We start from the raw sequence: 22,632 nt of genomic DNA on the forward strand, positions 1-22,632 counted from the left end.
TTTCACTAGAGAAAGATGTTGCCACAAAGAGACAAGGCAGTAAATCTTAGTATCACCTGACTTGCTCTATATCCATGACATCTCGTTGCATTGCTTACATACAAAATGTTGACATTCAGTCTTTTGCCGCCCATCTGCTTGTATATCCCGAGCTGACAATATTGGTTTCTCAACAATGTTCCTCAGCTACACTGCAATTCAAAAGGCTACAAAAACGAACAAGATGGTATAGCATATATGCGTGCTTACAAACAGGTCCTTCTGCCAATTAAAAGAATTAGTCTAGTCTAAATTTAGTACAGATAATCAAATACATTAAATACTACCAGATGTTTGGTTTGGAGGGCTAAATAACAATTATGAGTCAAAATAAAATAAAATAGCTCAGCTAAAAAGACCTTCACGAGAAACTAGGCAGACCCAAATAATTCAAGCACAGTGACTTGCAATGCAAAAGTTAAATTCTGGTTTGCAAATTCAGAATGGATAGATCAATCATGGAGTACAGTGTACAGAAAAACTGATAATCCTTTTCTAAACACATAGGTTTTCTGCCCATCTCTTTACTCCTTTCATTACATTTCATAACATAAATACCAACGGGTAGTATCTTAACTTCAATTCCCATGCAAACAGTGGAATATCTAACGGGATACTCAAAGTTTAGCTACTGCTAGTTTTAACCTGTTGCTTAAGAAGAGCAGCATACCGTCTATTTTGCTACAGCTATGTTTGCAACAGAAATATGACACAGACACGTCCTCTAGCAAACCTACCAGGCAGGAACCATTTAAGAGATTACACCTCCAGCTATTCATTACCATCCTGATCAAGTTATCTTTTCCACAGTTCATACACTGTCAATGACCATCGGATCTAGTTTACACAAGGCAGGTTCACTGAAAGACACTTCCATCAGTGGCCTAAGCTAAAATAGCTGGCTTTGCACTGAAGCAGGAGACAACCTCTTTGGCAACTGTTTACCGGCATAGAACAAAGTTTTGAATTCTTCTCGCTAGTTTTGTTGTTACTTCTCCACACCTATAGACATCTCTGTGCTACAAAATTGCCATCTTAAGAGCTACAAGGCAATGGCCTAGCCCCCTAGATCATTTTGTTTGACATGGATGGAAGGATCCAGACTGCAGATCATTTCAGGCTACAGCAAAAATTAGAGACAGAGAGAGAAGCAAAGGGGATAAGGCTTTTAGCATGTCCAATTTCTTTCAGTGGCTGATGCTGACACAGCTTTAAGAAGCAATTTTCACACTTCAATGAAACATTAATTACTGGCCTCACTTTATTCAATCAATAAGGTAGATGATGACATCAAGTAGCAGCATATTTTAATAAAACTGTGAGCCTTGCAACATCTCTATGAGGTCAGAAAGGATCAGCTCTCCTCTGACTAGCAGGTGAATAGACAGAGTAGCTGTTCTGAGAACTTGTACTAGTTATCTAGAGAAGTTGTTCAGCCCTTCATGGATGCAACACCTGCTTTGGACTATGAACTTCTTTTGACTATGGACTTTTTCCTCTCAAGATTACATCAAATAATGTACATACTGTATTTTGGCATAGATTCTTCTCTAGGAAGAGGTTTTTATCGTTACAAACTTGTCTCTTACAAATAATCCTTTATAATGGTCTGATCGAGGACTCAGTAAACGATAGGACCTGAGATTTTAAAGGAAACACATAAAAAAGATTTTACTTTCCTTGAGTCCAGACATTAATTTCAACCAATATTAATCTACTTAAGATCTCGTTTGGTTCTACGTTAAAAGTCTCAATTTACGTTACAACTAAATACACTGGGGAGTGGGGAGGGGAGAAGGAAAGCCATACATCTGTGGATGCAGCCAAACCTATCCAGTTGCCTATTTGTGTAAGCTAACAGTGAACATACTAATTATTACCTAGAATATATTCAAATGCAGTGTTTACTCAGGTAGAAAAAGAAGACACAGTAAGAAAGCAAGAAAATTGAAATGAGTAACATTAGACTCTTTCCCCCCTTTCCTCAATAAGTGTTAAAATCTTAACATATTGATTTTTATATATTTTCTGTTTATCTGTTTTGTCCACTTCAACTCTGCCAGTTGCCCCAGGCAATCAACAAAGCTATGCTTGTTCAGCCTTTGATCATCTCAGTGCTAGAAGATTAGCATATGCATACTCTCATTCTCCCCTTCATCCTGTTAATAAAGCTCCAAACTCCCTCTGCTGATGTTCAAGAAAGCAATCCGCTCCAGAGCCCCCAATGATTTGCCCCCATTCCCTCCTCTGCTCAGGACTCAGAATGCTAACTACTATGCACGAGTTGTGTAAGTGCTTATCCACCAGTCCTCTGAGGAGCAATTCTTACTTGTTTGATGCAGTCCACGTTTGACAGACGTTCCTGGATCAGATTGGCCCAAAGCACGTTGGGAATTTGCTAAAGAAAGAACAAAAAAAAAAAAAAAAAGGCTGCATATTCACAATTGAGTTCAAAAGGAATTTTATCATGCAGGCATATTCCGGTTAAAGGTGAACTGAGATGTCTTCTTGAAATAAATAAATAAATCAAACTGTATCAGTCCCAAGTCATTGACATAATATATCAGAGTGTTAATAAGGGCACAAGAATCAGTGTTAAAGGTAAGCTGCACACATTTCTACTTGCCAAAGCCTACATCCATGTTTTTTGCACACCAACACGGAAGTTGCACCAGGTTTTGCAGGCTAACTACCACACCGGACATCAAACTGACAAAGGCATCCGTAAAAACATCGCATCCACAAGTAGTGCCTTTACCACAAGTACCTGACCCACTACTTCATACCAGTACTGCCGTGTGCACGGACATACTAACAGCTATCATATGAGAGAAGCACAATCTCCAACACAGAGCAGATGAACACAATGTAATTTTCAGGAAGTTATTTCATAGTTTCTAGTAACTCTCACTCTTTCATCATCTAGAAAGTTTATTTAAAATACATTTTAATGTTAAAGCTCATTGTAATGTTAAAGTTAATTTAAACTCCGGAGACTGTGAAATGGAATTGACATTTTATGTATCGAGATATTCAGAAGTGCTGTTTCTTTCTGTGACTTTTACTTTGCCCGTATCCACAGATGTTATTTGCTATCAGACAGAAGAACAAAGATCCTTTACAGATTTATCATTTTTCCACCCCTAATGTTTAGTCCGTTATTACCTCAGATTTCCTGATAAGAAATTAACAATAACCTTTTCTCCTTCTTGTAAGAAATTTTCTTCACTGTCTTGTTAACTTGGGCCTTCATTCAATGCTGAACTCCGTTGAACAAACTGTTAATTTAACATGATAAAGTTTAAACCTTTGGTGATGCCAGTCAGAGAAGATGTTCAGTCAGAATGCCTGTCTTGGTCTCATTTATTTTGCCATTACTCATAAAAATATCAGCAGTCAGATTCTCTACCTCCTGATACATACAGTTATCTTTCACCTAACAATGTGAACTTGACTCTTTGTTCCAAGCAGTTTCATATATTGTGGGCTCCCATCTCGTTTTCTAACCAAATAGTCTGAAGGATGTTATCCTAAAAAAGAGTATTTCTGTAGGGTTACATTATACTAAAAGATGTAGATAGATGTAGTGGAAACATGGACGTCTATGCTGAAAGATTTCATAACTCTCCTTCACTAGATCATGAAACAATTTCACCAGGAGCAGTGGGAACGCTACCACACAAGTCACTACTTTAAAGTAGAGTGGACAAAGCTCTCCAGAATACACAAAAGATAACAGTCCTCAGCTGGCTGTGGAGTGGACAAGGTGGCCCAATCCTATGGTGGGGTACCTTGTTTTATTTATCTCAACTGTCCCCTGTTCTCAGTGCCTGTCCTAATATCAGCCATTCATAAGGCAACATTCAAGCAGGTAAAAGAGAAAAAGGGAAAGAAATTGCTGTGTTTCTTGAAAGTCAGCAGGTCCCATAGGGTGGTGCGTCAAAGCCTCCTGCAGCCTCTCACTGCTGGAGCCTGGGTCTGTGGCTTTGAGTCTGTCACCTTCCAAAGGTGCATCACGCTGCTATCAGAAACAGCTAGCGTCTTCCTTCCTTCTTTGATGTGTCATGTCAAAACAGGCTAGCAACTGCCGGGGGTCCACTCTGCTAAGCCCTGCCAAACCAATTTAAACCAAAAGTGTGCTACCTTCTTTCAGTGCAGTAGTATGCTTAGTCCTCTTCTGAGCGGGGTTTATTGCACAAGAACAATCAAGGACATGCATGTGGGTATTTCTGTGCTTTAGTTACTTCTGCTCTCTGGGGCTCAATTCCAGTCTCATTTCCTGGTCAGTTTTCTTCCTACTGAGCCGTGGCCTACAAAATCACTTTCAGTAGGTTGCTTGTACACTGCCTATTTATTCAACTAGAAACCATTAAATCTGTTGTGTCATATACTACATTTACACATTTTTTTTTCCTCATAAACACATTAATATATCATGATAGGTGGGATTTCTCCTCTCAGAAATCTGTAAGAGTGGACAATGACACACATGCATTTGGTATCGTATTCTAGAGTTGTATCTTACCTAAGGCACACTGAGACTGTCCCAGTACCCAGTTTGGTTAATGAAAGATCTGCTGCTTGAAATGTTAAACCTTCCAAAAGCTATAGGATTTTGCTTATGTCCACACTACTTTTTAAAACACGTTAGTTTGATCAACTGTTTCCATACTGCCAAAAAACTGTACTCATTCCTGATCAATTTTAAATGTTCCATGTTGTTTCAGGGACATCGCATTCCATCTTACATTACTATAAAGTAGGTAAGACGTTATAGCAATCTTTTCATAAAACTGCTACACTTTTTGTTTAGTGTGAGAAGGGAAAGCACTTTCCCTAGGCATTTCCATAGGAAATTTTGGATATGTTTAGCATTCTGAAAATCACGAATGTTTACATTTAGCTTGTTTAGATGAGTACACACAAAAGGCTGGTCTTTAAAAAGAAAAGTATGCACAAGACTGGAACAGTTCCTACTTGTTTCTTTATAGTGACTTCTTGAATAGACTAGAACGCTGAACATGCATAGGTAAGGATGCCTTGGGGTTTCCTCTCTTCTATTTCTTCTTAAAAATCATGGGGGTACGATGCAGCTGTAGTGTAGTTTTAAATCATGAAGTAGCATATACACACCTTAACTGCAATTTAATATAGCAGTAAAAGCACACTCATCCTGCAAAGCCCAAGTTATTTCAACTTCTTATTTTATAAATCTAACAGAAGAAGTGAAACATGCAACAGCTTATCATTAGACTTCTCTATAGGAAAAACCTGAAGGTGCTTTCTATTAGCATTATAATAACTAGAGATGAAGGAATAATTTGCAATGATTTATCAAGAAATGTAGCCTCTTTTTCTGTTCATGGAATATTTATTAGTAGCTCATGGTTTCTCAAATTTATTGAATATTCAAAAATATTTTACTTAGTTTTGGAATATTTTTACACGTAGAATATTCACATTTTGCTTTGAACAGTCAATATTTAAAATTCACTACTTCAGCTGCGCTCATTAGTAAGTAGCCAGGTGTGTTAGTGGATGATTGCAAGTCCAAATTTAAAAATTGAGCTTCAGAGAATAATAATGTATTTTAAATACTTTTTCCATGAATTCTTGTGCCAGTAAAACTCAAATGTTCTACTCTTCGCTAGAAGTAAAAAGAGCTGAAAGCATGGCTAAAGAGAAGTAAGAAAAATATGAGAAAAAATATTTGCAGACCTTTTTGTAGCATTTGCCTAAATCTAGTAATATTGGCCTACTGACCTAAAAATGAATGACCTTTGGCATCGGGGTTAATTTAGCCACAGTAACCTTATACCCATGAAACATTCCTCTAACAACATTAAATTGTGTTACATGATCTTCACACCAGACTTCCAAAACCACAGTCTTAATTCATGCTTTTCCTCTTTCCATTTATTAAATTGCTTTGGCCAGGACTGGAACTTTTTAATGTCTTGCCTATCAAAGACTGTATAAACAGCTATTGTTCTGTTCCTGAATAGACATTCAAAACCTATTAGTGCTGATGGATGTTATATACACTAGAGGAGTCAAGTTTACCACTTTTTTCAGCAGAAGCCGGGGTCAGTTACAGCAAAAGCAGATTTAGCCAGCAGACATGAATCAGCAAGAGAAAATACAGCTCTTGAGATGATACTTTGCCTACATTTTAAGTCACTGTAAAACTTCTATTGATTTAGAGGAAGCGAGGATTTCCCTCCTAGTTTTAGGAGTTACATATGAAGAATCAAACCCATGTAAAAGAACAAAATAAATGATTTAGTGAAGACATTCTTCCGGCATTTAACATCTCAAAAACAAAGGCGCAGTACTGCACAGTACTAAAACACCCACAAATTCTGCTCTTCAGGCACTCCTTACTACCTGATTAGCCTTGACATTTTTGACTTTCATCTTCCACACCATCCATCTTTTTAAATCAAATGAGCCCAAAAGGACACCCATGAAAGTACGTCTGTATAGTCTGAAATATGTTAATAATTAGAGTAATTAAACCAAAGGGAATTTTTGTTTTAAATTCTCCCCCTTCTAGGTTGAAATTTATGAATATAGTAAAACGATCTTTAATAATTAGAACTAAAATTTCAAAGTACATATTCTCAGTAAGAATCGTTTTCTATCATCCCAGCCAAAAGTAAACCTTTTTGCCAGTAAGTTCAGTAAGTTCAATGAACTCTCAGATCTTTAAATATATCACTTGAGCTATCTCCAAACTTCACTCATTAAGTCACTGTAATAAACACTATTCTGTTTTCAGCCTAGTTTTCTAAAGAAACAAATCATGAAATTACACTATCTACCATCTCAGCAAATTCCAAATCTGGCCAATTTAAATCAAGTTTAGCAGAGTGTAGAATTCTTAGAGATAAGAAATTCTTTCAATTTTTACAAAAGTAGGTCATGAAGTGGAATAAATCAACTCAAACTAGTAGACTTGCTACGGATGGTCACAGAAAACCAAACTTCTTCCATTCTGTTACCCATGGAACACCTTGACATCTGGAGAAATGAATCAGCTAAAGGGGCAGGAATCAGAATCGAAGATGCTTCTGATTCTACCCAGGAACTGAACGATCTGAGTCTGCTGCTATTGCCTCAGCTTGAAAGCTTATACGGTTTTCAATAACTGACTGGATTGTCAATTAGTTTTGAGTTAATGCACCAAGTTATTTGTGTCATGCTACAGAGAAATCAAATATGCACAACTAAGTAGCTCTTTCAGATCCAAAAATGTTCTTTGTGTACATATTTTCCATAGCATTTTTGTACTGAGAGACGACTCAGAGATTAATGCTTATTTTATTGAGATTACCAAATATGTGGAAACCAGAAGATGGTTTGTTTAATGATATAATGAAACATTCTTTAAATGGTATTGTGCATTCCTGGACTTTCCTCAATTTCACCACTCGTGTGCAATGTTACTCTACATTTTCTTCCTCCCTGGGCCCTAATTCTGTGCCCACGTTTTTATCTTTATTCATATCTTCTTATCTAACACAGGTTACCCTTCTCTGAAGGACCCTGCACCTACATAGACATAAACCAATGTACAAACCACCACAGATACAGGAATATTTACTCTGATCTGCTCAACTCATAGCAGTGGAAATCATGGAAATACCATATAATTCTTCTTCTGTGGCATGAGAACTACCATTATTATAGCCTCTTACACACCTGTTTTCTTTCTTTATATGCCTTTGCTTCCTTTGTCAGCGCTAATGTTTCCTCGAATAACAAAGTCTCCTGAGAGATACGTATGGCATCCAAATGTTTACAAAGCCGCATTGCCTGAGGGAAGAAAAAAAATAATACAGGATGAAATATTTGAAAAGAAAATAAAGCATTTTTTTTCAGAAGACTACAGAAAGACAGAGTGTTTAAACAGACAGACTATATGTGTAACTTTAAACAGTTTCGTACAAAGATGTTCAAGAGCCTACAGCTTTGAGTAAGGCTTTTTTCATCTACTGTACTATAACATGGATTTTAAAGAAGAAAGCATTCTTCCTAGCATGCACACACCACCACCATCTGTGAAATTTCTGTCGTTAGCTTTCTCTGTGGTTCAAATACCACTTCAAGATTTTCAATTAAGTGGCACCAGTCGACAGGAGAGACAACTGGCCATGCAAACGAAGCAATCAGCAATATAGGAACACCACAAACACGTACTTATGGTACTCCTCCCAGGTTAATTAATCCTGCTAAAACGCTGGATAAACAAAGCACACAGTTCCATTGCATTACAGCAGCATCACTACCATTACCTGGGCAAGTTCTTGCAGAGCTCACTTGAAACGTTTCCATTTAACTTGTACTGTAAAATACAGGCATATCCCTATGAATGCCGTCCTTCAACTTCCCTTGTGCTCTTCTATCACTTCACCAATTCTGAAAATCATTTTCTCAGAATAAAACCTTCACAAGTGCTGAGCTCGGTAGAAAGTAAAAAGGTAAGTGGACAGTATTATAACACTGAAAGAGCATACTTACAATTGTAGTTTTCCCAGAAGCAGGTGGGCCGAGTATACAAATTCTTGGAGCTATGAAATGAGAATATGTGAAAACTAAGATGTAGAACAGCAAAAATCCAATCAGTTTCCCACTATCCCATTGCACAATATAAATGTAATCACAACGAAAAAAGAATTTCAGTTGTAAATCTGCCTGAATGGAAACTTCATGATTGGGCTCCACTGAGGAGAGAAAAAAAAGGCAAACACTAAGTCAGTGCCAGCTGGGTCATTCTCTAATCTCCATGGTTAATGAGATTGATACCCTGACTAAACATGTCATTTAAGCATATAGATATATTTGTCTACCAATTCAAACAGATAGTTTACTGGGTGAACCAGAGCACAAGATATGGATATTTTCTTATATCAGTTTGGCTTTTATTCCCAAAAGATTAATTCAGACCAAATATATATTGTGGAAAAAAAAAAAAAAGCTTGCACATGCAGGACAAAACTATTTAAAAGTGACAATTATCATAATCATAGAGTGGTTGAGGTTAGATGGGACCATCATCTAATTTTTTCTCTCATTCTCCTTACTCAGTATGGCAGTAAACACACTTTTTGGCAAAGCTTTTGGCTCCCATTACCAAAAAAAAAAAAAAAAGCCCCAAACTTTATGTTTTAATTTCAACTACATAGGCTGTGTCAGGGTTAGAGAAGATTTAGACACCGCAAAATTAAGCGCTTTTTCTCTACCCTCTGACAGCTACCTTCATGTTCTCAAGTCATCATTAAAAGTCATTTTCATCCTCTCTGTATCCTGCGTCCTACTGCATGTCCCTCTCCCTTCCCCAAGGCAGCAAGGTGGGGAAAAATGCATCCCAGATCTCAGAAATTCTTAATTTTACCATTGTAAGATTTATTGGGAATGAATAAGAGGCAAGATAAAACAAGGGAAAATGGAGTAACTCCTACAAAAGTATATGGGACTTTTTGCATGAACACACCTTGGGTTGCAATTCCTTGAGCTCTCATTTTATATTAATACCTTTGATGTTTTACTATTATACTTGGGGAAAAAAACAAACACTCAAAATAAAACAGACTATATACAGAGGGGACTGATGATTATTTACTGGGAGTAACATAGGTCAAAACAAAGGAGGGAGCTCCTAGCCCCAAAACCTCTTCAGCTCTTGATAACCAAGAGACATACAGTGTCTGACGACAGCAGACAGGGAAGGATGTGAAATGTATTTTTATAAGGCTTTCCACGCACTTAACAGTTATTGGGCAGGTGCAATTTTTAAACATACATGAAACCCAAATTACGGATTCATCTTTACAAAGTTATCTGACTTGGAAGGTTTAAGAAAAACTCCCCCTTATTGGTTCTTGGAAGTGCAACAGAACTAGTACACAATGTAGAAAAATACTTTAAAAGGATACATCAGCTGTTTTTATCACCTAATTTCTTTCAAATGTAATGTGATTAAATCCTAGTTTTTTTTCTAATCTAACACCTTGAAACTCCAGCCCGATACTTAGGAATTATTTATAAACAGCGTCATAAAAGAGTGCTCGGGTGCCAACACTAATCAACTTCTTCAAACCACTTCAAAGAAAATCAAAAAACCTTTCCATCCACAGATCCTTTTGAGGTTTAACTAGGAGCATGATTTAAAATTCACAAGAAAACCCTTAGGTATTGAAGCTTTAATACACAGCTTTCTTGGACAAACGTTTGATAAAAAACGAAACATACCATTATATACACCATATCATGCTTTAATATTGCCCAGGGCTACTGTAAATGCTCACTTTGTACTAAATCTGGTTTTCTCTCTGCTTAGTGGCTTGCAGCAGATGGGGCAGTGTAATTCACTGATTTACTCATTTGCACACTTGTAAGACTCTTCTGAAGCATTCTCCCTAAACATATGACACAAGGGCACAACCAGGACACCACTGTATGTAATGTTTAACCCCCTCCAATCAGCAAATGGTCAGTATTTAATACTGGAGGTCTGGACCAGCAGCTAAATGAAGTGAGGAAAATCTGCAAAATGACTTTTTCTTCATTAACAAACCATACTTCATTCCATGCTTAGACTTGACGAGATGTTACAGAATTTACTTTTCCAAGCATTCTTAAGTTTTAACATTCAAGGATGCTTTCAGTAATAATAAAAAAAATATATATATTAATCCTGGGATAATGTAAAATAACAGCTGGGCTCACTGAGTTCCATTTAAGTCCAAAAGAGTCTATGATTAATATTAATGCAAAAAAAAAAAGAAGTTTAACTTGTAAGGGAAATCCTTTGTCAAAGAGGAAAACTTCATAGCACATCATGAACATTCTTGCAGAACTTCGTTACATTTCTTCAGAGGTATAAGAGTAAAGCAAGACCTCAGAGAAATGTCACCTGGATCTGGAAAGCGCTCTTTGCTAACACAAACCAAGATAAAATGTAGAAAACTAGCATCTTCGTATATTAAAGAATTATCAATTTTCATAGGCTCTTTAAGGTTTTCAGAAGGATCACATGAAAGAACAATAGCACAGAGCACTAAGTACAAACACTCAGGCACACATTTGACCTAGGAGCTTTTCAAGACAGTTGTAAGCTATAATCATCATTAGAGTTGTTTATATTTTTAAGAGTACTTTAGATCCTATTATTAATTAAAAAGGTTTTCTAACTTCACACCTGGGATAGATGCAATACTTCTTTTCCACACATCTCTGTTTGAAATTTTCTCTAGGGCTAAAGCTGTCTAGCAAGGCAAGATCATGAAAATTCATTGCTTTACTGATGGCTCTAATAAGGGTTTTTTTTCTTCTAAATAGTCAGCACCTTCTGCCATGATCAAAAAGTAAAATCAACTCAGTTACAGATTTCTGTTACATTATTTTCCATATAATTTATTTCTAAAACAACATTTAGGCTCTAATTTTAATTGGAGTGCCTTCCCTTTCTTAATAGTTTTTTTTCCAGACCAAAAGCAGACAGCATTTTTCTCTTGACAAACAACTGCTGTAGTTCTATCTTTAGCCTCCAAGTACTGAAGTCACGAAATCAAAACCTGCCTAATTCTGTGCAAACGATACTGTGGGGCTTAAGGACAAATGTTAGATTAACGTGAGGAAATTTTATCTGCATTCTACCAAACCGAAATTCTTCTGCAAATTTTCCATGGGTCTATAGAATAGATTGATTCCACGTGCTGCCCATATCAGAAAGGGCTGGACATAATTTGCAGAATTTGATTTTTTTTTTGGGGGGGGCACTTAGCAGCACTTCAATCTACATCCATCTGATCACTACCGCTATGTATAAAGAGCTCACAGCACCTCCAGTGATAATGATTTCATTGATGCTGCAGCAGAACTTTCATAATGGTTTACTATGGTTTTAAAGAAACATCAAAGCAACATGACACCAGCTGTTCCTGACAGCTCATGCAGAACAAAAATTATAGTTCAGTTGTGCATATCCAAATATAATCTGCCTAAGGGTGAACAGTTTGTAAATCAAATAATTTGATTGAGCCTACATGCTTTTATTGTGCAGAATAGAGACTTCCTATTCAATTTACCAGGTTTTGTTATACATACGTGTAGGCACGCTCACTGTTCCTTCATCTGAGATGCCACTGAGCAGTGGAACTCATTAACAACAGCTAGTAACTAACTAATCAAAAAACAGAGAATCTGCCAGCCCAGGTAGGACGGGAAACCAAATTTACACCTGACAAAAGGAGTAATTAGTGAGCTTAAAGACAACAGGAAATATCAGATGGGGCACAGAATGCATTAATAATTGATACACCAGAACTCTTTGTTATTCCCTTAGAGGGTTTCATTGTTATAACTGTTAAAGTGCATTTTTTATTAGATTACCCACTAAAAAAAAAAAAAAGGGGAAATTAAAAAGCATCTTACTTATAACTATTCCAAAATGCTCACTTTTTTTTTTTCCTCAAGACTTGGTCTGAAAAGTTGTATCCATCATTTGCCAACTGAAGTGCAGTTTCTAAGCAGCTATTTACAAATATAAGTTGAAGTGCCTGTGGTCTCTCAGTTTTCACTTACCGTCATCGTTATTTTGCTTTAAATGGTCTATCATAAACTGAATGGGATCATCTGGCTTATGAATCAAGAGTTCTTCAACCATGTTCTGAAAATAAATAGGGCAAAGTCAGAGGAAAATTTAACATAGTTATGCAGTCGTGATATATTGCAATTTAAGGCAATGTAATGATGAGGATCTTAACGAGTTTATAAATGCTAATTCATTTTCTCAAGTCCCTTTCAATAAACAGAATAGAGAACATGAGACCTTTAGCAGAGGCTGAAAAAATTAAGTAAAGCATGGTTAAAAAATGCCAAGAAAAAAACAACAACACACAACTATTTTCTTCAGCTTATTTACGATACATAGAGACACCAGAAAGGTTTGGCTCGAGCAGTCTGGTGTAGGTAAGGGTTGAGTCAGCACTGACAAAAACCATACAAGCAGTTTCAAAACCAGCCAGCTTAAATTAGCATCTCTTCGGGGCAAGTTAAACCTCTTTCTCAAGCACATTCCCACAAGTTTCCAACCAGCCTAGAGGACCGCAGGATAGATGAGACCTGAAGAAAACACACAAAGCCCACAACCAATCGAAACCACAAAAGCAGCACATCTCACTTCTTTAACCCTGCTGGTCTTCCTCCTGCATGAAAACAAGGCGGGGAGAAGGGTTTAAAGCCTTTCTCTGAATGACTGTTTTGGATTCACTTTTCTTATTAAATGCTTGAGGTTATACGGGGCCTTGCTTCAGCTCCCACTGATACCAGCAGCGTTCCTTCTGCTGATTTCAGCAGTGACCGTAGCTTTACAGGCAGGGAAAGCAATAACACTAAGAAACACTAACTCCATTGACTTTCTTATAAAAGATTTCAGCACAGCCAAGAATTCTGTAATTAAAACTAAACATCAAACAGCAGCTAATGTTCTCGCTTAGATTATCTGCTGAACTGCTTACACTGGAATAGGACGTCTTTTTTCTAAAAATCAGTCATAACACTTTTATATTTGAAAGTAAATTCCGCAAAGTCTGTATACTCCAGGAAATTTTACACTCTAGGCAACTGATCGCCCTTTATTGAAGCGGTCTAATTTCCCTTTCTGCTTCATTCACTTCATGAGAATAATTAAACCACTCTATTTTGTTTATGAACTGTTACACATGCAAATTCTGATGTTTCCAAGCCTGAGTAGCAAATAGCCTAAAGTATAAAATTTATATTTTTATTGAAAGTTCATTTTAAAATTATTACTTTCCAGCATCTTTGATTTAAACCAAAAAATCTGAATTTGGCACTACAATTTTCAGTTGTTCACTTTTATTAAAATTATTAATTAGTTAATTTAAATTGGTTTATTAAATATTAAAAATTATTTAAATAATTAATATTAAATTAAGTATTAAATTTATTTAAATAAATATTTAATTTATTAATTTATTATTAATTTATTAATTTTCACTGCTGCTTTCAGTGCCTCACAATGTGAAAAACACACGTTAAAAAAAAAGAGTTAAAAAAATAAAGCCACGCCGCTCATAGTAAATGGTCTTGGAATTACGTGGGGAGAAAAGAGAGGGAGAGGAGAAGGGAGGAGGAGAAGGAAGGGAGAATAAGCTTCTGTTTTCCAGTGAGATTGGAAGAAGAAGGCCTCGCAAAGGCCGAGCTGGAAGGGCGAGGGGTCAGCACCGGGCCCCACCGGGGCTGTCCCCCCTCGGCTTCATCCGGGAGCAGCCCCAGACCGTGCCCTCGGCCAAAGGGCGTTCTCCAGCCCTGCGGCACACAGCACAGATTCCTCTGGGGCCGGGAGTCTCCTTGCTGTCCCCCGGTCGCCTCACGGCAGCCGAGGGGGCTGCCTTCCGCCCGGGGGCCCTACAGAGAGGCCCCGGCCCCCCCCCTCCCCGGTGCCTTTTGCTGCCCCAAACGAACCGGAGCGGGGCAAGAGGGCACCAGGACACCCTGCCCCCGGCCTCCTCACACGGCCCCGGTGCCCCTCGCCCCGGGGCCCGGTCCCGTTCACCTGCAGGAGCCGCCACAGCCCCCGCTCCTCCGCGTAGGCTCCCGCCGACGGCAGCCACGGCGGGCCGGGGGCGTCCATGGCCTCCCTTAGCAACCGCCGCCGCGTTGCTACGGAGTGACGTCACCAGACCGCGACGCGCGCGGCAGGCGGTGACGCCATCGGGCGGCGCCGGCGGTTGCCAGGGAGACGACGGCCGCGGCGGTTGCCAAGGAGACGGCGGCGCCGCCGAGCTCGGGGGGTGCGGATCCAGGCCCGGCCCCGGCCCCGGCCCCGGCCCCGGCCCCGGCGGGCTGCTCGGCCGGTAGGGAGCCGGGGCGAGGGGAGAGGCCCCCCCGGTCCGCTGAGGGGCCCCCGGGGGGCTCCCCCGAGGGCTCGGGGCCGGCGGCGGCCGGAGGGTGTCGGGGCCCGGGGGGCGTCGGGGCCCGGGGGGGGGGTGCCGGGGCCCGGGGCTTCTCCTGGGGGAACCCAAGCGGTGAGGGCCCGGCCGGGCCCGGCGGGGTCTCCATCCCCGAGTTCTCAGCGCCGGGCGGTAGCTTCGCACGGGATAAGGGAGGTATTTCCCCCCCCCAGGCCTCTCAGCGCGCCGGGCTCATGTTTGGAGCAGAGCCGCCGGGGTTTGTGGCGTCTGACTGCCGGGGGGCCCCCTGCGCTCTCTGCCTCTTTTCGCAGCAGCGTTACCACCTCACCGACTGACTGGCTGGGGACTGCAGGGCTTTGACACGATATATTTTCTCTTTTCCTGTGTTTTTTTCTTTTAATAAAGTTTTCCTCTTAGCTACACAATTCCAACCCAAGCGAAAGATAGAGTTACACGTGTAAAATCTCGTAACTTCTGAGAAGTAGCTTCTTTTCTCTCCTTCTCTACCAGAATCCAGGAGGGGGAAACATGAACGAGGTAAAGGAGGCTCTAAGAACCGTAGAACAGCGCTACAAGCTCTTCCTGCAGCAGCAGTTCACGTTTATCGCAGCGCTGCAACACACCCGGGAGAACGCGCACGACACGATCAGACCCGTGGCGAGCATCAGCCAGGTACAAAGCACTCGGCACAGAGTTCTCTGCTGATGGGCACGGGGAACAAGGCAGCGCTGCCAGGCGCTTGGGTCTAGTTCGGTGATGAATAAATGTTTTTACTAAGGGAAGATGCGCCCAAACTTGCTTCTAACATTTGTGTTTAGCTCTGCAAACCGGTGGCAAAAGATTAAGTAGGGGAGAGGAATGACTACGTTAGACTTTCCCGTTTACAGAGAAGGAATTACATCGCTCAGCATCACTTTAGGATTTAGTTTAATACTGTCATTTCAGTTCCGAGGCGTAGCCAGAAATGCAGGGTACAAGACACAATCAAACCAAGCCTCCTCCCCCAGCCACGCACGGGATCTGTAATCCTTAACTTGCAGTAAGCAGCATGCTCGCCTCTTCCCCCCGGTATTGGTGCTGCTGTATCTTTCTATAGTGCTTATTAAAAATAATGGCTGTGTTACCGAGGTAGGATGACGGATTGAGGGCTGAAACTCCCAGGTGGGCTAGGTGTTTTCTGGGCTGGTAAGTGAATTGTCTTGGAACTTTTATAACATGGGATGTTTTAAGTAGTGCAGAGAACTTAGACCACTGGAAGACAAAGGGGGAAGAAATATCCGGATAAAATTAGAATTGTGGATGTAAGAAAGCAGAACCCAGGCTCAGAACCCAGATCCATGCCGAAGTCAGAGCAAAAGCCAAGCTCTTATTAGGGTGAAGAAACAGAAGTGAGCTGCTTGTCTTTTCTGAGGCTGACTCAGTTCTAACCTATGGGCTTCATTCATAACATTGAAGAGGATCTAGACAGACATCAAACTGATCCTTTTTTTTCCAAAAATAGGCACTGAGGTTTCACATTGCATTATTCTGTTCTTAAACGTGCCGATATTTCAGAAGGACGGAGCAGGCTTGGACTCTTTCTTGGCAGGGCTGGAAGGCCTGCTTTTTGTGGGGGTGAGACCTCACGGGTAGCTACTTCTGCAATTACCTGATCCGCAGCATCGTCTGTGACACGGTAACGTGAGCTTAGTGGTGGCAATACTGCACGGAGAGCCCTAAGGGTGTAACCGTGCTACCTTGGGGAGAGCGTGGAAAAAGGAAAAGAGCAAGGTACTGGGGAGAAGGGGGAAGAGTCGGAGCAGCACATACTGGTGATCCCTTGTGCAGGAACCGAACCCCTCCCAGAGAAATTTCACCAGGGACGCAACCAGACAGGAAACGGCAACAGCTCCTTAAAGACTTCTGCAGGGGATAGGGTATGAAGTCAAATCCCAAGCGGTTTTGTGAGACAAATTCCTCCGTCACTTGCTTCATCCACAGACTCAGATGACCCAGCAGGTCCCTGTGCTGCAGAGCGTGGCTGTGCTCGGGGCACTGGTCCTGTGCGGGAGCTCTCCCTGAACTCCCTGGGCTGCAGCTCAGGAGCCAGCAACCGGCTAATGCAGACCTGCGCGGTCCTTGCCAGCCATTGTTCACGTTGTCCTGGTCCCCATCCTGGGTATGCAGGCGCATTAACTCCCTTCTCTTCATACTGACAGAAAGGAGTCCCGTAATCCTATCGGTGAACAACCAGGCTAAAATGCTGTTCTCTTTAGGACTGTTTCTGCACACAGCAACTATAAAAAAAATCCCGCCGCTCACACGGACGCAACGCGCCGTGAGCAGAGCAGGAGGAGAAATCTGTAGTGGAAATGGACCCTTAGGGGCCTTTTTTATTTTTCTTACAAACCTGCTGAGAATTTGCCCAAGTGCATTGCGTGGCTTTTCTGTATGCGCAGGCTGTTCCAGTGCTGGAACTGTTCCTCTGTTCTTATCCTGAAATCTTACAGAAAGCACTAAAGGTGTTAGAGCCCAGACAGGACTGCCAACCAGCCGCGCTGTGCTTTGTATTCCGACCACTCACGCCTGAAGTGGCTGTAATGCTTTTGGAGAAGGGACTTAATCTCCTGGCATAACGTCTCATCATACGATGCCATTCACTCTGGGTAACAAAAACATTCCAGGGAAGCAGGGAATACCATTGCTATAATTGGTTAGTAAGGACAATTTAGGTTAAATGGCTTTAATTTTGCGTTCGCATCTAGTGGTGCCAAATAAAGAGCCATGGAGAATGCGCACATACGCGAGCACATCCACGCTATTACTCCAAAACACTTGCAGCTTGGCCACTGCCCCCACCTCCCACCCCACTCTATGCAAGCAGCTGTGGCAGAGGAGACAAAACTCTGCTCACACCCAGCCTCTCTCTGCAATGCTCGGAGAAGAGCTGTGCTTTTGGCTGCAGCAGTCCCACACTTCTTCAAAGAGGGACTCCCTGAGAGTCACAAGAGAAAGCAGCTTCTCGTTGCTAACCTGAGCGACTTCGCAGCATATCAAAATGTAATTTAACGTGCGTGACCCCGTCTCTCCCCATGTTGTACTCTACAGGTACAGTCCTACACGGACCATTACTGTAACAATTCCACGGACAGGCGCATCCTCAACATGTTCCTAAACATCTGTAATGACCTCAGCAAGCTCTGCCACAAGCTGGAAGCCGTGCATCCTGGTAACAGCACAACCAATGGCATTTTGGAAAGATGCAAGCTGCTCCTTAGCCACAGCAATGATCTGAGCACCATCCGAGCTAAGTAGGTCTTGCCATCGGCTTAGTCTCCTTGAGGCGATTGTCGATACTGGGAGCACGAACATTCCCGCTTGACTTCTCTGTTGGTTTCTCTTATAACACCTCTCTGGCTTTAGCGAGGATAAAAGGCGCTACCCAGTTTACAGATCCTGCTGTCGTGAAAACACTGCCAACCTCCACTCACAAAAAGGGATTTGTTTGTGTATTTGCTCACTTTACTGGTGCATGGAAGGGCATATACAGGCAGGTCAGTACCCTGAGGTCACGTGCAATGATTAGGCAGCTTGATCCTTCTGGGTCCCTTCCAACCGGGGATATTCTACAATCTCTTCCTCCCTCCTGTTCCTGCTCTGTGTAGAGTTAATTTCCATGGGGCAAGTGTTTGTTCATGCTCTTGAACACCAGGGTTGCGCTGCTTGGACTACTCTGCTGATTGTGTCCTGTCCCGCAGGTATCCCCATGATGTTGTGAACCACCTGAGCTGTGATGAGGCCAAGAATCATTACGGAGGGGTGGTGAGCCTCATCCCCATCGTCCTAGACTGCATGAAGGAGTGGCTGTCCCACACTGAGAAGCTGCCGCGGCACGTGCTGCGTAATGTGAGTGGTAGAAGTGCTCTCTCTGAGAAGAGGGCACCCGAGGATGAACCGTCTAGGGCAGCCGTTTCCCAAAACCCACCTTCTGTCCACCCTGAAGCTCAGACCTCAGTTAGTAACAAAGATTGTGTACAAGTGCAGGGGAGTAAGCATGTCAGAAAGAAGCGCCCGAATGACACAGAAAATCACAATGGGAAACTGAAAAGTCCCTGGAAACCACCTGGTAGACATGCCTTTTAAGGGATGGAAGTTCATGCATCTCCTGCTTTCCGCCTTTAATCAGGTGGCTGATTAAAATCAGTGAAATGAATACTAGAGGTCCAAGTTCTGAAGAGTTAGTCCTGTCAGCTAGGCTTTGACAGATACGTGTTCTGCTCTCCCTTGCTGTAATTTCCTCTCTCCTCCTAAAAGTCATATCCCAGCAGCAGGAGCTGTACCCCACACGGTCGCTTTCACAAGCATTGTGGTGAGAGCAGGGAATAATCAGGAGTGATCAGGTTCTAATCACAGATACAAATCTCAGGCAAGCTACCCAAAACAGGATTTTACAGACTTTCTCAGACTTCTTTCTGAGAAATAGCCACTCACTCTCCGAAGGTGGAGGTATGAATAACCAGCATGTTTGAAGAACATGATGCAGAGAAGCAAAAGCCTCTCAATAAGGACTCAGAAGCGTCTCTGACATTCACACCGGGCTTATCACTAAAGTTCCCTCACCCCAGCTGATCCCATTGAAATTGTCTGGTCTATGGACCAAAGAATCAGCGTTTACAGGACCCCAATGATGTCTCCTTTGCACACCATTGGCTACAGAAAAGGCCGGCATGCTTTAGCTACACTGACCGGGCTCTGCTGGATTCTTGCGGGTTCTCTCACACCATCACCAACCAGTACGCACCACGCAGAACATTTTCCCTTATGCCTGCTTTGACTCCTTTGCTGTTAGCAGCTAGAGATATAAGGGAGGACAGCCTTCATTTTGCACCTAGTTTGGTGTATTGACAATATCCCAATCTGAATAAACGCCCCCTTCCTCCCCAGGCCTCTGCAAAGCTAACAGAAAGTCTTTTCCATTAAATGTGATTCGGGGAATCTAGGGGGAGCAGAGAGATTGAGCTGTGGCCATTTTCAGATGGTTCCTTTTTAAATTGCAAACTAAAATGTCTTTCCCCTTTTTCAAGAAAAGAATCTAGCTTATTTTTCAAGGATGTGATGATGCCTAATTAATTAAAACTGGAAGGCATTTAAAATAGTCTCATGCTGCTTTTATAACAGCACTTTGCAATTCCAGCACAATGACTTGATAACAGTGCTGAAAACAGCTTGCTTTCCAGCCTGCTTAGGGAGGGTAAGCAGAGTCGCAGGCTCTCCCCCACTCCCTGCAGCTGATATGCACTTTTTGTGGTGCTTTTCTTCAAGCACAGTTAACTACAAACTTAGGATCTCAATAACGCAATGTCTTCCCTGTATCTGACCGCTCTTTTCCCCTCCCACAGGCCAATTAACACCTGTTCTTTGCTTCCTGCTGGAAGACACTCCTGAATAAACAAGTGCCCTTTGCATACCTCTCTCAGTTTGCTAAAATTGTGGAAAGCTTTTTCCTTAAGATGACCAGATTTTGGCAACACAGGCAAAAAAAAAAGAAGGGAGAATTAATATAGGGGTGGGAGCACAGGAAGGAATGATAGCTCAGATGAAATAGGAAGTATTTTCAGAAGCATTTTTACTCCTCACATAACCCCATGTTCCTTTGTACTTTCTTTCCTTCCCCTAACTACATGTGCCACTATATAATACATCTATCCACTCTGGAGAAGGGGCCTGGATTTGGGAGACATCACATCCCAACTGAATTGAAACATGGTGAACTTAAAAATGGTAATGAAGCCTGCTGAGGTCACACAGATTCGTAGGCACTACGGGGGTCACAGACAGCAAAATGTGCCTGTTGCCAACTCAGGCTTTATTTGGGAGGCCTGCTGCAGAGGTAGCGTTACGAAGAAAAATCAAAGTTGCTCACAGCTGCCCTTTAGTGTTTCATGATGCAAAGACAAGTGTCTGATAACACTGTTTTGGAAAGTTTTCCAAACCAAGTAGGTGCTACGTTGACTGAAGGATGACAAGTGTTGGGACACAAGGGAAATTTCCTCAGATGTTGTTCCTGGCCTTCCTAACCCTAGCTATCATTGTGTTTAAATTTGACTATGCAGGCTCTGATCAGACCAAAATTATCCTCCAGTTTTTAGTTCCTTTTCAGCTTCCACAGTGCAAGACAGCACAAGCTGCCTGTCAGAATAGTCCTATCAATCCTCGGCTGCCTTCCACACCTGCTGTTCAACGCTCGTTCACACCTGACAGAGTTTGTGACACATGCGTGAAACACACAATTCACAAACTTTAATAATTATTTCTAATCCAGCCCCATCCTTTCAATCGGTCTTACGCAGACAAAATTTTAAGACACCAGCAGAAAAATAAGTGCGTGAAACTCAGAGTCTGAGGTTTGGTAATGACATGACCAGAATCTGTTGGAAGACTGCAAAGTTAAACCTCACAAAAACATCTAGACAAATTACTTAATTTCCATACAAGTTCTCCTCTTCCAGAGTGGATGGACACTTCAAAGGACAAAAAGATACAGCAAGAATTGTTTTTCTCTATTACAAATCAAGCTGTTTGAAGAATTTACATAAACAGGATGTAAATGCCAAGCAGAAGTGCAGAAGTTTTACTTTAGCCTCTGAGAGCATAAAATCACAAGAGACGCTGGGAAACCAGGCAGGGCACCAGACTGACTTACCCCGGGATCTGTCAGCCAGTCCAGGAAATAAACGCTGCTTTTCTTTCAAACACGGCAGCAGAGACACAGGCTGGGAGGAGACGGTGGCAAAAAATCCCGGCGTTTGTAGGCTCTGTGAGCCCCTTGATTTGCAGGAGGGGCAAACCCGACCTTTACCAAGGTGCAACCGAGAGGTGCCGCAGGTCAACCCCCCGGGCCCTGCTCGGCACCCGAGAGGTTACCACAGCCTCGGGAGCTGCGGCGGCCTCCCGGGGGCACGGGGGGAGCTCCCCGGGGCGAGCCGGGCCTCGGCGGCCCCCTGAGGGGATCGGGGCCGCTGCTGAGGGCAGCCGCGGGCCTCGGGGGGCCTCTAGCGGCCGCCTCGGGGAAGGCGGCCCGGGCCCCCCGCAGCGCCTCACCAACGCACCCCGGCCTCGGGGCCTCCGTGAAAGCCTCCTAAAGGCCGTTTGTTTATAAGGCGCTCAACCAGCCCGTTCTGCTCCCACATCCTCAGAGGGGCTTCGCAACACCAGCTACACGCCACCGAAATGGTTGCTTTCGCAGGCACACAGGTGCCGGCCCCTCCCGGCTGCTTTCACAGGCTCTTGGCTGCGCCCCGTCCTGCTCAGTCACCTCCCTGCCCTATGAACACCTCATAGCCCACAGCTATGAGCTCTTACATTCCGTAAGAGTTCTGAATTCAGCTGGGGGTGGGCACAGCACCCATTGAAACCGAGCTTTTGGTCAGCTGAGAACCGAGCCCCGCGTCACCAATGGCCAGTCCAGAGCCCTGACAAAACCAGAAGTAGTGTGTGGCACCAAACTTCACCCAGCGAGGTCAAAATTAGAGGAGGTCCTTAGCATCATCAAAAAGGTTTCTCCAAGTAAATATCACAGATGCCAAAATCATGAAAACCACCAGACAAAATTATTTGGAGTTAAGCTTTGAATGAAAAGTAAAGTCTAGGTGCACGCTGGCTCAGCTCCACC

At 42.4% G+C, this 22,632-nt stretch overlaps 2 protein-coding genes across 9 annotated transcripts in view; one reads left to right on the plus strand and one right to left on the minus strand.

Moving 5' to 3' along the window:
• AK8 (adenylate kinase 8) overlaps positions 1–21,920 on the minus strand; it is a 76,768-nt gene extending 54,848 nt beyond the window's left edge. For 5 of the 7 annotated variants that reach the window (XR_005813787.1, XM_040531605.1, XM_040531604.1 and 2 more), the window contains exons 1-5: positions 14,624–14,752; positions 12,628–12,712; positions 8,563–8,612; positions 7,744–7,857; positions 2,369–2,437 (exon numbers count right to left, since the gene is read on the minus strand). Coding sequence is in view for 6 of the 7 variants with exons in the window: in XM_040531605.1 (XP_040387539.1) it covers positions 2,369–2,437; positions 7,744–7,857; positions 8,563–8,612; positions 12,628–12,712; positions 14,624–14,701 (396 nt within the window). In the remaining variant the exon portion in view is untranslated. The other 2 variants (XM_040531606.1, XM_040531607.1) reach the window with 2 other exon arrangements.
• Positions 14,783–20,423, plus strand: SPACA9 (sperm acrosome associated 9). Of its 2 annotated transcripts, XM_040531612.1 has the most exons (5): positions 14,793–14,924; positions 15,492–15,653; positions 18,069–18,271; positions 18,719–18,866; positions 20,360–20,423. In XM_040531612.1, exons 2-5 carry the CDS (start codon positions 15,510–15,512, stop codon positions 20,366–20,368), a joined length of 504 nt encoding a protein of 167 aa, XP_040387546.1. In that variant the 5' UTR covers positions 14,793–14,924; positions 15,492–15,509; the 3' UTR covers positions 20,369–20,423. The 2 variants fall into 2 exon arrangements, with proteins under 2 accessions (XP_040387545.1, XP_040387546.1); XM_040531611.1 differs by having other exon boundaries at positions 14,783–14,924; positions 18,719–20,423.
• Positions 21,921–22,632: the final 712 nt, after the last annotated feature.

The sequence above is a fragment of the Cygnus olor genome, chromosome 19, assembly GCF_009769625.2.
Source record: "Cygnus olor isolate bCygOlo1 chromosome 19, bCygOlo1.pri.v2, whole genome shotgun sequence".
Taxonomy (NCBI): domain Eukaryota; kingdom Metazoa; phylum Chordata; class Aves; order Anseriformes; family Anatidae; genus Cygnus; species Cygnus olor.

Excerpts from the sequence above, each read along its gene's own strand:
- SPACA9 (XM_040531611.1), top strand. The coding sequence starts at position 15,510 with ATGAACGAGGTAAAGGAGGCTCTAAGAACCGTAGAACAGCGCTACAAG. Across the intron at positions 15,654-18,068 it reads CCGTGGCGAGCATCAGCCAG|GTACAGTCCTACACGGACCA; the intron begins GTACAAAGCACT and ends TGTACTCTACAG. Across the intron at positions 18,272-18,718 it reads CTGAGCACCATCCGAGCTAA|GTATCCCCATGATGTTGTGA; the intron begins GTAGGTCTTGCC and ends CCTGTCCCGCAG.